The following is a 17,604-nucleotide window of genomic DNA, read 5'->3' as shown; positions in this document are numbered from 1 at the left end:
TATAAGTGAAGCAATTATATTTTCAGAACTACAGGAGACATCTACAAATTAATTAATAATAGTGCTGAGGTTTACATTTTCAACATGAACAATGGGCTTCTGGGGAACAGAATTTTGTTTGTGCATGTGTGTGAAAATAATCACTTTGCTTGTAGGAAAATGTGCAGGCACATTATCCTGTGCACCTAGAACTGGCTGCAGTTGTGTTGTCCTTGTTGTTGTTGTTGTTTTTCTGTTAAAAACAATAAAACAATATAACCCCCTCACACATACATTTCTTCCGTGTCAAAGAGCATAGTCTATCAAGAAAATCTTATTAAGGTGTCAGCATTTCCAATGAATATTTCAGCACAGATGCGATATATCTTGAATACGGTAGCTCTCTTAGCATCAGTGTCAACTTTACTAAGAGGGGGAATTATTTCTCAGACAAAGTAGCATAAATATTGCAAGTGGTTGGAGCTACGGAGAGATGGAGTCTCTAGAGTCACTTGCTTTATTCTAGTTTTTTTTAAAAAAAAAAATCTGTACTTTCAAGTTTCCTCGAAAAGGGAAGCAGCTTTTATAAGTGGACTTGTCTGGATTTTTTCTAAAGCATTGAAATAACATAATTATGCAAAAATGCACTAAAAACTTTATTGTCCTTTTTGGAGCAACTGTAAAACAGGCTTTTGAAACCACTGGATTGGAAATTTGCTTTCTGGTAAAACGTTAGCAAGATTTTATGATAATGAATAGGCAGTGTTCGCTTGTAACACTTGCTTATCCTTGTACTGTTCTGACCTAGGCTTCACCACATCACGAAATAGACTCCTTGATACCAAAAATCCTACCCCTTTTTATTTGGCTAATTTGAATTCCTAGCATTCACATCCAACAAAGTCCCGGCAAACAGTCTTTCAAGGGTGAATTGCAAACACAGACCTTATCAGTCCTTGGATAGTTGCCAGGTCGACAGCTTCTTGACGCAACGCTGTACAAGGAAATACTTGGCAAGGACTCTCTCAGACAAGCAAATCTTCACACTAACAAATTGTCTCTTGCAAACACCACTCCCCTTTTGCTCCTATTTATTCCCTATGGGAGGGGCCATTCACCATACACCTGTGGCCTTACTCCCAAGTCAACCCCTGTTCTTTAGCTGTTCCCTTTGTCTGGCAACTCTGTGCAAGCGCACATTGGGAACAGGCTCCAGCTGTTTGTCTGCCTCACTGATGTCTGACTCTGAAGGCAGGTGATAAACGGCATACGACCCTGGCCGCCCCTCTGCCTCTGATGCAGAGCCCTCATCAGAGCCTTCCCCAGACTCCAGGACTGGCCCATGTTCCTCCCCAACCTCCTCACTGTCCGAGTCTGCCGCCAGCTCCACTGGCCGCTGGTGGACCACAACATGTACCAAGCTATGTGTGAGCCACCCTAGAAGATCAAGAACTACTTAAGAAAAGTGCAAAAATGAGTACAGATAGTCCTTGTGTTATGACCACGGTTGAGCCCAAAATTTCTGTTGGTCAGTGAGATGTATGTTAAGTAAGCCTCATTTTACAACTTTCCTTGCCTTGATGGTTAAGTGAATCATTGTAGTTGTTAAATTGGTAAGACGGTCATTAAGTGAATTTGACTTCTCCCTTGACTTTGCTCATGAGAAGGAGGCAAAAGGAGATCGTGTGACTCTTAAATATGAGCAAGTGACCAAGCGACTGAATGTTGATCATGTGGCCACAGTGATGCCGCAGTGGTCGTAAAGTGTGAAAAAATGGTCAGGAGTCCTTGCAACTTTGAACAGTCACTAAATGAACTGTTTTAAGTTGAGGACTGGGTAAATGTAAAAGTTCCCCTCGCACAGATGTGCTAGTCCTTCCTGACTCTAGAGCCAGTGTTGTCTGAAGACATCTCCGTGGTCATGTGGCCAGCATGACTAAACGCCGAAGGTGCATGGAACTCTGTTACTTTCCCACCAAAGATGGTTCCTATTTTTTCTACTTGCATTTTTACATGCTTTCAAACTGCTATGTTGGCAGAAGTTGGGACAAGTAATGGGAGCTCACGCCATTGTGTGGCGTTTGGGATTCGAACCGCCGAACTGCCAACCTTTTGATCGACAAGCTCAGTGTCTTAGCCACTGAGCCACCACGTCCCTTAAGTCAAGGACTATCTGTACATAAAAACCTGGATGTTCATTTAAAGAATTTGAAACCCCCAAGATAAGAGCTGGGAGCATCATTTTCTATTAAATGTTAGCAGGTGTTTGTGGAAAATTAATGTATGCAACTCTTACTCTTCTGTTAAAGGATTTATTCTATAAAGTACCTTCCCAGGGGAAGCTGAGTCAACACATCTAATCATTGGTTTAGAGAGGTGTCTCCTTTGCTTAGCCCAAAAGCATGTTGTGCTGTTGTGTAACTTAACATTACTTTGTGTCTCTGAGTGTATAATTTTTAATGTTTAAGTCAACATGAATGTTCCTTAAACAAAAAAAGACAGGCTATGCACATATTAATTAAATGAAAAAAGAAAGTGATGCTACGTACACACACTTGGAGAAGGTGAAAAGGAGAAATGTTAAATTTCCTTTAATTAAATGACTGACGTAATGATTTTGTATGATTAAACTTGGGGGACTCATGGAATTAAGATTTATTGGTGATCTGTTAGTCTTCCAGAAAATATTTTTGGCTTGTTGATTTGTACTGAGAGGTGATTATTAGTATGGAAGCTAATCTTTTCCTACTTAGGAATGGTCAGTTAGATGGCACACTTTCTAGGCATTCATGTAAATATGAGTCATTTACCATGAGATTGTGTAACTGTGTAGTTTTGGTCACCACGATGTAAAAAAAAGATGTTGAGACTCTAGAAAGAGTGCAGAGAAGAACAACCAAGATGTTTAGGGGACTGGAGGCTAAAACATAAAGAAAGGTTGCTGGAACTGGGTATGTGTAGTCTGATGACAAGATGGACTAGAGGAGACATGATAGCAGTGTTCCAATATCTCAGAGGCTGCCACAAAGAAGAGGGAGTCAAGCTATTCTCCAAAGCACCAGAAGGCAGGACAAGAAGCAATGGGAAGAAACTAATCAAGGAGAGAAGCAACCTAGAACTAAGGAGAAATTTGCTGACAGAAAAATTAACCAGTGGAAAAACTTGCCTCCCTCCAGAAATTGTGGGTGCTCCATCACTGGAGGTTATTAAGAAGAGACCGGGCAACCACTTCTCTGAGATGGTAAAGGTTCTCCTGCTTGAGCAGAGGGCTGGACTAAAAGACCTCCAAGGTTCCTTCCAGCTCTATTCTATTCTTCTTGGCAAAGACCAAAACAGTCAAAGGGGATCAAACCAGTCAATCCTAAAGCAAATCAACCCTGACTCTCCTTTGGAAGGACAGATAGTGAAGCTGAAGCTCAAATAGTTTGGCCACCAAATGAGAAAAGACTCGTTGGAGAGATCTCTGATGTTGGGAAAGTTGCCTCCAAGGTCCCTTCCAACTCTGTTATTATATTCTACTCTCAATGTTAGTGCAATTTGTTGTGTAAAAATAGATAAGACAGAATTGAAAAGACTTGATGGCATGGGGCAAGGATACTTGAGGAACTATCTTGTCCTATTCACATCATCCAGTGGTGGGTTTCCATTTATTTTTTACTAAGGGTTCACTCATGTGTGCGTGCACACTCGTGCACATGTGTTACACTTCTGCGCAGAAGCATCCTGGCGGATGTGTGGAGCCTCCCGCTTCCACCACTACCGGTTTGCCCAATCCGGGCCGAACCAGCAGAAACCCACCTCTGACATCATCCTGTCCTACCCACCCAGTTTGGCAGGGAAGGTAGGTTGCAGGTCTGGTTGGTAAAGAATTTTGATTGTCAGGAGAGTTTTGAGAACAAACAGGTTTTTGAAAAAAAAAAAACACAAGTGTGTTGTGTATACCACCTTGAGCTCAGAGAAGAGCCTTTGATATATCAAGATATTTTTTTGCAGTACAATTTTGCACCCAAGGGTGAGGTTTTTACCCTTTAAAATTCCTTATTCAAGCATTTTATCCTGTAGACTTTACCTTGTCGCCACCGGTGTTCAATATTTTGCTTTGTCTTAACATTATAACTGTTAAATTGTGTAGAGGTAATGTTTAATGGAGATCAGTAATTGAGTTAATGATCAGGTGTGAGAGTACATTAAGTAGAATGCAGCTGTTCATTTTCAAAACCCATGTGTTTCCAGATTTTGGGATAGGCTAATAGTGAAGTTTTAGTTAATTAAGTCTCTCAACCATTGCAACCTTCTTTTGGGTTTTCCTTGTCACCAGAACAACTGGCTGCGTTTAATTTCCTCTACCGTTCTCGTTCACGTTGTCAAATGTCATTGTTACAAGTGCAGGTATAAAGCAGGTGTCACAATAAAATTATCCTTTCCCGGGGATCCATTAATTTCAGGGATAGTCAGTACGATAGCCTCCTCAGCTGCACATGGAGCTCATCACATAAGCATAATCTGGAAAACAATCTCTTGCAGCATGTTGCATCAGCTCTTTCTCTCCGGCTTGAATAAACAAACACGTGAGGGCTCACAAAATAGATCGCCGTCTTCACCGAAAACAAAATCTCGGTTGCTTACCAACAGGTTTAATATAGACACTTCGGTTTTTTATTTTGTTTTGTGAAGCGTTTAACTCTGCCTTCTCCGACACCTGTAGCTCCTTCCCAGCTCCCTTGGCTGGGTTTTAAATTAACCTGCCAGGATTGTGGAATAAATCAAACACAGTTTGGTGTTGTGTTGGATGCAAACCAGTAGGAGGCCCTAACATGCTGAGAAAGAAATTGTGGGTCTTGGAGACAACCAGTTGAGTAGGGCCAAGATGATGGAAAGTCTATTTTGTAATTGGTTGAAACTCTAAATTTATTTATTTTTATTTATTTGGTTTGTCAAACATATACAAGACAACAGGTATAAGTATAAACATGGACATGAACAAAGGGAATGAGTACAAATAAATGGGGACAGGGACGGTAGGGGGCACATATGCACGCCCCCTTGACGGACCTCTTAGGAATGGGGTGAGGTCCACGGTAGATAGTTTAAGGTTGAAGCTGTGGCGGTTTGAGGATGTAACAACGGAGTCAGGTAGAGCGTTCCAGGCGTTGACCACTCTGTTGCTGAAGTCATATTTTCTGCAGTCGAGTTTGAAACGGTTTACCTTGAGTTTGTACCTATTGTTTGCCCGCGTATTATTGATGTTGAAGCTGAAGAAGTCGTTGACAGGTAGGACGTTGTAGCAGACAATTTTGTGTACTATGCTTAGGTCAGATTGTAGGCAGCGTAGTTCCAGGTTGTCGAAGCCCAAAGTTTCGAGCCTTGTTGCATAAGGGATTCTATTGTGAGCATTGTTGTTGCACAACTGTAGCCCAGCCTTATCAAAATCATCTTTTCAATCCCAAAACAAAATTCAAATGTTACTCTTTGTGGGTCTTAATCCCATTCTTTTTAACATACACATTCACTTGATATTTTTTTGTTCTTTTAATTAAGCAAGATCTTAAGAAAATGTAGAAAACCAACTCTGGCATTTTAAAGGTTTCTGTGTATGTAAATAATCAAGGACTTTTTTTTTTTTTGCTTTGTAGTGAAAAAGACGGTGGAGAATGTGGAGGAGAAGAAGATAACGATGCCCAAGAAGAAAGTGAAAGAATTAAGAATATTGGATGGGAAGACTGCCCAAAATTTGTGTATGTAATATAGTCATTTTATCCAGGGCTCATTTGAATATATTTTTTCCCTTCAGCCTTTTCAAAAATAATATAAAGAATAGATTTATCATTTAATATTTAGAAGTAAATTATTATAGGAATGGATTATATTGTCTTCTCGGCCCTTGTTTTCATTAGCAGTATCCTGTGGAGATACCATTTCTTCAGCAGAAATGGATGACAAGAGATATGTAACAAAGCTCTGTTTTGATTGGTTGTTCCTTCATTAGGATCTGGGTTCAGTTTGATAGTGGTGTTTTCTTTCATGAATCTAAGAATTAAAGTGTTAGAACTTAACTGTATTAACATTATACACAGAAAGAGGGAGGGAGGGAGGGAAGGAGGGAGATACTTTGGTACTAATCATTAACTGGTTCCACGAGATGTGATGAGTACCCAAAATGGTGAGTACCAAACAATTTTTCCCACAAGAAATAATGTAAGAAAGTCACAAGCTAACAGCAATAAGTTCCAGCTTGTGCTTTTACTACTAAACAAACAACGAGTATTGGAACAAACGTCAACATGTGTTGAGTGCCAAATTGGATCATTTTAAAAACAGTTGAATACCAAGGTATCACACCCACACACACCCACACACAACACAGCATCAGTATTTTCAGATATTGTATATCTGTCCCCAGACTTGTACCATGTTGCCTACATTTCTAGGTTATATTTTTATCCTTCACACCACAACTTCATTGTATAAAATGGTGTTTTATTTCATACAATGCAGTACAATGCATAAAATAGGTATAAACCTGTCTTCAGATTACGAGTCGATAAAATCCATGCGTTTCACCATAAAATATACAAGAGGCATTCATTTAATGTCCTCTCTCAAATTATGATGGTGTGTCATTTCAGCTATTTTCCTGGGATCTTTCCGCATGCCTTACGAAGAAATAAAGCACATTATATTAGAAGTGGATGAAGCAAAACTAAGTGAAGCATTAATTCAGGTAAGTTACGATGCCATTTTCTTTGAATCAAATGTAACTCTCTTATGAAGCTGTGTGGACATCTCAAGCTGGTTGTGGAGTTTGCATCCAATGTCAAAATTATATGCTTTAACGTCGGAGGAGTGTTTAAAATTCCGATTTATGTCCAAAGTAATATGCTGAAAGCCTTCAATGATGCTAATCCTTAAAAATGGGGAGGGAGAATTCCAGCTGATGCACATGGATGAGATGTTCCTAGCAGGGAACAAAAGGATCACATCAGTGGTGAAATTCAATTTTTTTTGTGACCCGACAAATGTGCGCATGACAAAAGCGCGCCGACAAAACCACGGCGCAAAACCCACAACGTCATCAATGTGCCGACAACAGCGCGCCTACAACAGCGCACTGACAGAAACGTGATTTAAGTTAAGGTAAGGGTTAGAGTCAGGGTTAGGGTTAGGTTTAGAGTGCGCTTCTGTCGGCGCGCTGTTGTAGGTGCACTTCAGTGCTCATTCGTCGGCGTGGTTTAGAACTTGTGGTTTTGTCACCATGGTTTCGTTGGGCGCCCTTTTGTCGGGCACCCTTTTGTTGGTGAACCATTTTTTTTTTTACTACCAGTTCTTTTGGGTCTGGCTGGGTGAGCATGGCAGGGGGAGCATATTGCAATCTCCATTCCCACCCCACTCTGGGGCCAGCCAGGGGTGGTATTTGACAGTTGTCTGAACTATTCAAAATTTCCTTTACCGGTTCTCCAGAACCTGCTGAATTTTATCCCTGGACCACATTCACAAATATGCATGTTGATTCACAATTATTTTAAAACCCTTTTTAGCGTACCGTAGCGATCTAATTATTTGTGTCATCTCAATATTTTAGTTGGTGTGAATTTTGCTTTAGCAAATCTAGAAAACTTGGGGTCACAGATAACAAGAATCAGAAACAGACAACCATGGAGTAGCTGGATCTTTTACGACAGGGGTGTCAAACTCAAGGCCCCGGGGCTGGATCATGCTTAGATCGGGCCTGCGGGGCGGTCCTGAAAACAACAAAAGCATCCCTCCCCCCCTCAAGCTCCACTTTTGCTAGGAGAAGGTTGCAGGCGGCCAACACGGCCGAAAACGGAGCTCGGGAGCCTGTTTTCGCTGGCGGAGCACTCGGGCCACAACAAGCGCCCCTGACACGAGTGATGTCGAGCTGGCCACACCCACCTTGGTTGCACCCACCCCAAGGTGAAATACAATCCTGATGCAGCCCTCAATGAAATCAAGTTTGACACCCCTGTTTTACGGAGTATTCTGATGCTTCGTATAATAATATTTTTTTTTAAAAAAAAACCTTAATAAGCAGTCATATTGAAGAATTGTTCAATAATACCAATTCAGAGCCTGTTAGAAATGACTTTGAATTGGAAACGAGGCTTTCAGCTCATCTCTATCTGTTATGATAGGTTTAATAATGAAAATCCACAAAAGCCGGCCCAAGAAACTGTATCACTTTAATGAGTTGTTTTGAAACAGGAAGGAAAGGTGATATTTTTGAATGCAAGAAAGGGCACCTGTTTCAATATTTTCACTTAACTAACCTTTAAGTGTGCAATTAACATTTTCAGAAAATAAAAAGTTTCTGCTAAATTATTGCCGAAATGTGAAAAGTAGTTTAAGTGATGTCTCGGTTTGGTTTAATGGGCAGTTTTTAACATCTCTGTGCTGACGTGCTGCAAAATTAGAGATATGACGCATGAGAGATTAAACACTATGTTTCTTCAATACTGTCACAAATACCTTCTTTTCACTTTCTCTATTTGGATATGTGGGTTCTACTCAGAAATATATATATATTACAATGCCCGGTATGCCCAAATATGGGAGGAAGATCACTACTTCCATTCTCTGTCCATCGGCTCGTCACAAGAGACCATCCAGACAGAACCCAATATTTTTTTACTGTTGCCTTTTTGTTACATTTGTTATATTTTTGCTCATAAATAAATAAAGGGAGACTAGTATAGATCTATTTCAAGCTATTTAGCTCTCATCAGCTAGCCATACCCTTACTGGGATTTGAACCAACCAACCTACCTACCTACCTACCTACCTACACACACACACAAACACACAAACACACAGCCAGGCTGAAAGGTATCTATTTAGATTTTACAACCTCCGGTATGCTCAAATATAGGAGGAAGATCACTACTTCCATTCTCTGTCCTTCGGCTCGTCACAAGAGACCATCCAGACAGAACCCAATATTTTTTTACTGTTGCCTTTTTGTTACATTTGTTATATTTATGAGATGAGAGCTCCACCTCTAGGCCACCGTACCATCCACCCACCCATCCATCCATCCATCCATCAATCCATCCATCCATCCCCCCCAACCAACCAACCATCCATCTATCTCTTCCTAGGATCGAAGTCACAGCCTCCTGATTGTGAGATGAGAGCACCACCTCTAGGCCACTGTACCATCCATCCATCCATCCATCCATCCATCCATCCATCCATCCATCCCCCCCCCCCAACCATCCATCTATCTCTACCTAGGATCGAACTCACAGCCTCCTGATTATGAGATGAGAGCTCTACCTCTAGGCCACCGTACCATCCATTCATCAATACCAACCAACCAACCAACCAACCAACCATCCATCCATCCATCCATCCATCCATCCATCCATCCATCCATCCATCCACCCATCTCTACCTAGGATCAAACTCACAGCCTCCTGATTGTGAGGCAAGAGCTTCTCCTCTAGGCCACCGTACCACTCCAAAACAATGCACAAACAATCCAACTTGCAATGCCGATTTCAAATTTTGAAAGTTGTAGTTTTCCTTTTTCCTCGCTGTTCTATAGACATTTTCATCCATTTTTTATGAATGGAAGTCAGGAACCAGCTCTGGAACGTTAATGATTGAACTCAAACACTCTTGATTCCATCTAAGGTTGATTGCAGATAGGCCTTGATGTACGACCACAATTTCTCTTGCTGAGCGAGAACATTGTTAAGCGAGCCATGAATATATGGAAAGAAACCACAGACTCATATTTCAAGGTTATAGGATCACCTCATTATATTTGGAGCCAGGGCATACACAACCCTTTGCTAAAAATTCAGCAGAAATGTTTTCAATATATTGAACGGGTAGTGATTGAAATAATTCCCAAACAATGAATAATATCTGGGAATTGCCTGCCTGTGAATTAAGGGGGGGGGGGAGATCTGCTTTTCATGAAAAAGTAATTGCTCAATGGATATCAAAATAATCATTTGAAGTTATAATGCATTTTGCAAGTTTAGGACATTAAAGAGACACCACAGTCTTTTTAACTACCGCAAATCACTCTTTGATACGATTGGACACTGTTGTATGCTGGGAGATAGATGTGTGGGACAGTGTGAAAACCATTAATTGTTGTCTTCCTTTCTGAGAGAGAGAAGAGCAGTAATCTCTAATTTCTGTTTCTCACATTAGAACTTGGTTAAAAATCTCCCTGAACAAAAAGAACTTAATGCCTTAGCTGAACTGAAGAACGAATATGATGATCTCTGTGAGTCGGAACAGTTTGGGGTTGTGGTAAGTTGAATTGTCTCTCCTCTCCTTTCTCCTGCCCTTCCTCTTTTCTCCTTCTCATTCTCCTCCTCCTCCTTCTCCTTCTGCTTCTCCTCCCCTTCCTCTCCTCCCCTCCCCTCTTTTCTCCTGCCCTTCCTCTTTTCTCCTCCTGCTTCTCCTGCTTCTCCTGCCCTTCCTCTTCTCTCCTCTTTCACCTACCATTCCTCTTTCCTCCTCCTCCTCCTCCTCCTCCTCCTCCTCCTCCTCCTCCTCCTCCTCCTCCTCCTCCTGCCCTTCCTCTCCTCTCCTCTTTTCCTCTCCTTTCCCCTCCTCTCCTTTCCATAAAATACTTACTCTACTTCTACTCTAGCTAAAATTCTTAATCATGCCTGACCTTATGTTTCATGATGATCAAAGGTTAGCTAGATGTGGCCACCTAGCTGGATCCCTAATCTCTGGTCAGATGGTGGAATTAATTGTGGAATGAAAGATACTTGGAATCTCTTTTTCCAACTTTGCTGCAGAATAGCCTGCAAGGATAAAAAAAAATATTTTAATCCATTAATACTGCCAAAAGATTCTTGGGGAGGAAAAAAAAAGGTCAGAATAATGTTACAAAATACAAAGTCACTTGGATATTTTCATCTAGTACCTTCCTCTAAAGTAGATATTACAGTTTCATCAAAGCTAAAAATATGGCTTCAAGGGACACTATGAGGTAGAGTCTAGGAAAAGAAAACTTCTTGGCAAGGGAGAAAAAAAGATACCACTCAATTTGAACCATATTTCTATATTAACAGTTTTATAGGTGTTGATTGTAGTTCCTCTGGTTTTCTTTCTGTTACGCTGTCAGAAGTCTTTGTTTCTTTTACCCGTTTATCTTCCCTTAGGGCTCCATCAAGACATGTGAATGTCTTTTCCTTTGGAACAGAATCCCCATATTTTCTCACACTTGTCATTAAAGCTTCTTTTGGGTCTCTTCGGATTCCGAGATGTTCTAGGCAGAGTAAATTTTTCAGAGTGCATCCCATATAATCACATTGCATTAAAAAAAACCCACCATTGGGCAAGATTAGAGCAAAAGGTGGCTCAGTGGCTAAGACGCTGAGCTTGCCAATCATAAAGAATGGAAGTTCAGCGGTTCAAATCCCTAGCACTGCGTAATGGAGTGAGTTCTCGTTACTTGTCCCAGCTTCTGCCAATCTAGCAATTCGAAAGCAGGTAAAAATGCAAATAGAAAAATAGGAACCACCTTAGGTGGGAATGTAACAGCGTTCTACGCGCCTTCGGTGTTTAGTCATGCTAGCCACATGACCATGGAGACATCTTTGCACAGCGCTGGCTGTTTGGCTTTGAGACGGAGATGAGCACCATCCCCTAGAGTTGGGAATGACTAGCATATATGTGCGAGGGGAACCTTTACCTTTTACCTTTAAGGTTAGAGCGAATCATCCCCTTACATGGTGAACTGCTGTAATTATCCAAAATAACAGTTCATTTAAGAACCATCACATCCATGGGAGAATTTTTGCCATGTTGAAACGCGTAGGGATTTCATAATTTATTCACACAGTGTTGAGGTCCTATTTTGGCAAGGGAGCATTAATCTCTGGCAGTTGTTCTACTTATCTGCAAATCCACAGCTTACACACAAATACATTTTTATTATTGTTTTGCGTATTACAAAGAATTCTGCGGGACTTAGAGAAGATTCACCTGTTTATGGAGCACAGAGCATATATATGAGTGGAAAGCGATTAGGAGCTAAAGGATGCTCTTCTTTGTCCTTTCAATATCTCTTTGACCCACCTTTTGTATTACCATTTAACCTCTTGGGTCTGAAACTTAATTCCCATGCATTTTTTCAAGGTAGTCCTAAACCTCTGCTCAAATGATGTTTTCAACCTTATAACCTGTTTGCTTATGTGGGCCCAAATACATTCATAATAGCTAGACCTTCCAGAATCATTTCTAATCTTATTTTGCCCCAATTTGTATTCTTTGAAGAAGTATTATTTTAATTTAGGCTTTGTTGAGAGGGGGGAGGGAGAAAGTGAGGGGACACACAGATAAGAGACAACCCAGGCCAGAGCTGGATAAGAGATAGAGGAAAAGTGTAAGAATAGCCATTGCCTAGAGCCTACTTATCCATTTGGATGAGAGTAGTAAGAGCTTACTCTGGCAAGATTCTGTCTATTGTATGCAAGCAAATAAAGAAATGAATTTTGGCTGGATGATCACACATTGTTCTTTGCTTTAGCCTGACAGCTTTTAACTAAGTCACCCAGATGTGCTAATATATGACATCTAACTCATATTTTAACTGAAAACCAACTTTCCCATACATATATGTACATGTATAAGATGTGCTGTTTGTTAGAGAGGCTTGTTAAATAATGAAATTATAGGATCACATTGTTGCTATGCAATCACATTGAACCTTTCAAAGGTGCTGCTTATAAAATCTGATCATTTTTTTATAGATTTTATAGACATCATTGGTAAAAGGGATCTTGCTTATAATAATCTGAGACCTGGTGTTTAAAACGTATAGGTGGCTTACAATTTGCATCTGAAGGTGAGAGATTGTTTTCGTTCTTCAGAATGCATACACCTATTTGCATATACACATTAGGTAAGTTAATGATTAATATAAGGCCTTAATTGGATAATCAATATACCCATCAAATCTAATAAAGGTCAAAATTGGATGTTCAAAATTCATTTGGAAAAGTCACACTTTCTAATTAGGTGACTTATTATAACAGTCTAATTAGCTTAATATTCTTATTTGTGCATGAAAATCGGAGCATCGCATTTTCATTTAGATGAAACATTAAGATGAATTATGTCTTCAAATTAGGTACAGCATTTGGAATTGTATCCTAGTGTAATTAAAAAAAAAGTTTTGCAGTGATTTTGAGGAAGATGACATTGAATGATGGAAAACAAAGAAACATTACTAAAGTTGATACTTCAGATATGAAAATTGACATGTTCAAAACTGTTTATAGTTTTGATGTTGATTTAATGTTTCTTATTTGGGATTTCTCTGATACAAAGAAATGATATAGTATTTAATAAGCACTTCCTGACATATATTATGAATTTCACCACGGTAATCTAAAGAAAACATTAACAACAAATATACAATTTAATTGTCACATACATACCTCAAGTACAATAATGTTAATTGCATTTATTATTTCTTCAGTTCTCCCTCTAATTCTCTCCCTTTTGTCTTCCCTTCTCCTGCTCAGCCCTTAATCTTTATTGGAAGATCAGAATAATAAATATGAAGCAAAAAAATAATAATGTAATTTAGTGCTTAAATATGACAAGCCAGTTTCCCAAGCATGTAGATGCATGATTGGATTGGGACACAATTTAGAGGAATTAACTTTTCTCCGCCTGACATGAATTATGGATTTAACTCCTTTTAAGAATACCATTTGACCTTCAGGATGACAGAAAAACAACCCCCTTGAAGGAGATCCACCAGGGTGAAAGAGTCTGGTTATTTTAGGTGCTCAAAGGAGGAAAAAGCCATTTAGAAACGCTTTAAGTAGCAAAAGCATAAATCTATCGGAAGGTCTGTAGGGAAATAAAGTACTTGTAACAGCTTTTAAAGGCTATTTGTTGCCTTCTCTTTTTAATATGGATCAGGTTGAAAAATGAAATTTCCTTGGTGGTGTTTTGATGGACGGTGACTTCATAATGGAACTGAACACTTCCATATTATGCAATTGCATTCAGTATCCGTGGGCACTTTACAGAGGGAATCATAAAGCCAAAATCTAGGTCTTATGAAGTGCAACGTAGAATCATATCTGACAACTGTCATGGTTTTCAGTTCAATTGTTTTCCAGGCTTACATCAGGGCTTAGTAAGCTATAATTCTGCAGCGACACTAAAAAGCATTTAGTAATTGTATATATTCCTGCCCTTGTTGGTATACATCAATATTATTTGCACGATTGTTATGCTGCTCCTAACCACAATAGAAACTCTGCAACGGAGGTCAACATCTTTCTAAATGGAGATTAAATATAGTTCTATAAATCTTTGGCAATGCATATCACAAGGGCTTTTATCAAGCTAATGGAAGGCTGAGTTTTGCTTATAATGGTTATCCTTCTTTAAAATGCACTGTATATAGAAATCTCTACAGTAATATCACTTTGGAGAATATTGTCAAGGGGGAAAAGTGTTTTTACTATCTCAAATGGGCATTGATAAAACTATTTGGAGAAATAAAATGACAGGATGCGTTATTGAGAAAGCAGGAAGAAGAAAAAAATCATCAGACAACGTGCATTGTAATATTTATTCAATATTTCAGTATTTGCTCATATAAGTTGTCAGGATCTTATTTCCTCCTCCTCCTCCTCCTCCTCCTCCTCCTCCTCCTCCTCCTCCTCCTCCTCCTCCTCCTCCTCCTCCTCCTCCTCCTCCTCCTCCTCCTCCTCCTCTCCAGTTTTTTGATAGGTTTCTTTATCCACCCTGTTGTGGCCTGCCAGCGGCCAGCAGAGCTGGCAGCAGATTCGGACAGTGAGGAGGTTGGGGAGGAAGATGGCCCAGTCCTGGAGTCTGGGGAAGGCTCTGATGAAGGCTCTGTGTCGGAGGCAGAGAGGGGGGCAGAGCCATATGCCAGTTATCAGCTGCCTTTGGAATCGGATATCAGTGGAGCTGAAGAACAGCTGGAGCCTGTTCCCGATGTGCGCATATGCAGAGCTGTCAGGAGAAGGGTACAATTAAGGAACAGAGGTTGACTCGGGAGTAAAGGCACAAAGGGACAGTGAATGGCCCCTCCTATAGGGAATAAATAGGAGCAAAAGGGGAGTGATGTTTGTAGGAGAGAATTAGTTCATTAGGGTGAAGATTTTCTTATCTGAGAGACCCCTTGCCAAGTATTTCCTTGTACAGCATTGCCTCTGGAAACTGTCGACCTGGCAACCCTCCAAGGACTGATAAGGTCTGTGTTTGCAATTCACCCTTGAAAGACTATTTGCCGGGACTTTGCTGGATGTGAATGCTAGGAATTCACATTAGCCAAATAAAAAGGATTTTTGGGATGGGACAAGGAGTCTGTTTCATGATTTGATGAAGCCTAGGTTAGAACACAGCCATAGCAGAACCAACAGTGGTACAACCTCTATCAGATAATGTATCCTATAAATATAATTTTTCTGCATACATACAGACTAGAGGTGAATTGCTCCTGTTTTGGCCCAGATCGGGCAAACTGGTAAGAGGCTCCCTCCAACCTCCCCCCCCCCAAGACGCTTCTGCAAGCGAACTGGTTGTAAAAAAAGTGGAAATCCACCACTGATAGATAGATAGATAGATAGATAGATAGATAGATAGATAGATAGATAGATAGATAGATAGATAGATAGATACACACACACACATACATACATACACACATACACACACACAAACCTCCTCCACCACCCCCTACCTCTTCCTCCACCCCCTCCCCCCTCTCTCTTCTATCTATATGTCTTTCTATCCATGAAATTAATTCATTAAGCCTGGGAGCAATTTTTATTTTCTTTAGGTTGAAAAACCAACCAATCAACCAGCCAGCCAGCCAGCCAGCCAGCCAACCAACCAACAAGTACCTAATTTAAATAAGCTGTACATTCCTACGCCTGTGCAAAAAACCCCTAGAAATGTTGCCATTCATCCGTTTTACTCTCTGAAGCATCTTATTTCCCCCCCCACCCTTTCCTCCTCTTCCTTTCCAGATGAGCTCAGTGAAACTGCTGCAGCCTCGTCTCAACGGGATCCTTTTCAAGCTCACGTTTGAAGAGCACATCAACAACATCAAGCCGGGCATCATGGCTGTCACGATCGCGTGTGAGGAGCTGAAGAAGAGTGAAAGCTTCACTAAGCTTTTAGAACTGGTGCTAATGATTGGGAACTACATGAATTCCGGCTCAAGAAATGCCCAATCGCTGGGTTTTAATATTAGTTTCCTTTGCAAGGTGAGTGTGAACCATATAAAAATACCATGTAAAAATACATTTTTCAAGTGCCAGTACATTTTTCTTCACCCACTTTCTGTTTGTGAGTGTGTTAGTGTGTTTGTGTGTGTGTGTGTGTGAAATCTCTTTTTAAACTGGAATGTTGCTTCTACTTCCCAAGTCCTACCCATAATGACAAGTATTGAGGAGCAGGTGATAAATTGATAGGTAGGGGAAGACAGAGAGAGAGAGACAGACAGACAGATATGGATGGATGGATGATGGATGGATGGATGGATGGATAGATATAGATAGATAGATAGATAGATAGATAGATAGATAGATAAAGATAGATAGATAGATAAAGATAGATAGATAGATAGATAGATAGATAGATAGATAGATAGATAGAGAGAGAGAGAGAGAGAGAGAGAGAGAGAGAGAGAATGACATAGGGGAGAGAGAGAGACAGACAATGAGAGATAGGTAGGTAGGTAGGTAGGTAGGTAGGTAGGTAGGTAGGTAGGTAGATAGATAGATAGATAGATAGATAGAAGATGGATAGATAGATAGATATAGATAATAGATAGATAGATAGATAGATAGATAGATAGATAGATAGATAGATAGATAGATAGATGATAGATAGATAGATAGATAGATAGATAGATAGATAGATAGATAGATAGATAGATAAAGCTAAATATATATTTTTGCTGGGAATATTATAAATTTGCTGTACAAGTTTATGATATACAAGGTGAGTGGTTATGTTCTGACCTAGGCTTCCCAAAAGCGTAAAACCAATAAATAAAACCCCTTTTATTTAGTTTAAAGTGAATTCCTCTCCAGCAAAGTCCCGGCCAACAGTATTTCAAGAGGTTTCACAACTCCAGACCTTTTATCAAGCTTGGAGAGCTGCTAGGCCAATATCTTCCAAACGCCATGCTGTAGCTGATAATACTTGGCAAGAAGTAAGGAACAGATCTTCACCCGAATGAATTGAACTAATTGTCTCCTGCAAATTCCCCTCTCCTTTCGCTCCTTTTTATTACCTATGAAGGGGCCATTCACCATCCACATGTACTCCCGAGTCGACCCTTGATCCTTAACTGTTCCCTTCTCTGTGCATGCGCACATCGGGAACAGGCTCCAGCTGTTCTTCTGCCCCACTGATATCCAATTCCAAAGGTAGCTGATAACTGTCCGATGTCCCTGGCCCCATCTCTACCTCTGATGCAGAGCCCTCATTAGAGCCTTTCCCAGACTCCAGGACTGGCCCATGTTCCTCCTCAACCTCCGCACAGTCTGAGTCTGTCACCAGTTCCGCTGGCGGACCACAACATGCTATGAATATAAAAAATATCTTTAGGGGAGTAACAGTACAGAACAA

At 40.3% G+C, this 17,604-nt stretch overlaps 1 protein-coding gene across 2 annotated transcripts in view; it reads left to right on the top strand.

The window, feature by feature from the left end:
- Window positions 1-17,604, top strand: part of DIAPH2 (diaphanous related formin 2) — a 339,263-nt gene that overhangs the window by 124,215 nt on the left and 197,444 nt on the right. For both annotated transcript variants that reach the window (XM_032227728.1, XM_032227726.1), the window contains 4 exons: window positions 5,613-5,714; window positions 6,606-6,700; window positions 10,162-10,263; window positions 15,993-16,232. In XM_032227728.1, the coding sequence (XP_032083619.1) occupies window positions 5,613-5,714; window positions 6,606-6,700; window positions 10,162-10,263; window positions 15,993-16,232 (539 nt within the window). The remainder of the gene's footprint in view (window positions 1-5,612; window positions 5,715-6,605; window positions 6,701-10,161; window positions 10,264-15,992; window positions 16,233-17,604) is intronic.

The sequence above is a fragment of the Thamnophis elegans genome, chromosome 12 (assembly GCF_009769535.1).
Source record: "Thamnophis elegans isolate rThaEle1 chromosome 12, rThaEle1.pri, whole genome shotgun sequence".
NCBI classification, from domain to species: domain Eukaryota; kingdom Metazoa; phylum Chordata; class Lepidosauria; order Squamata; family Colubridae; genus Thamnophis; species Thamnophis elegans.
Note: the sequence above shows the minus strand (reverse complement) of the source record. Positions and strands in the feature narration are given on the sequence as shown.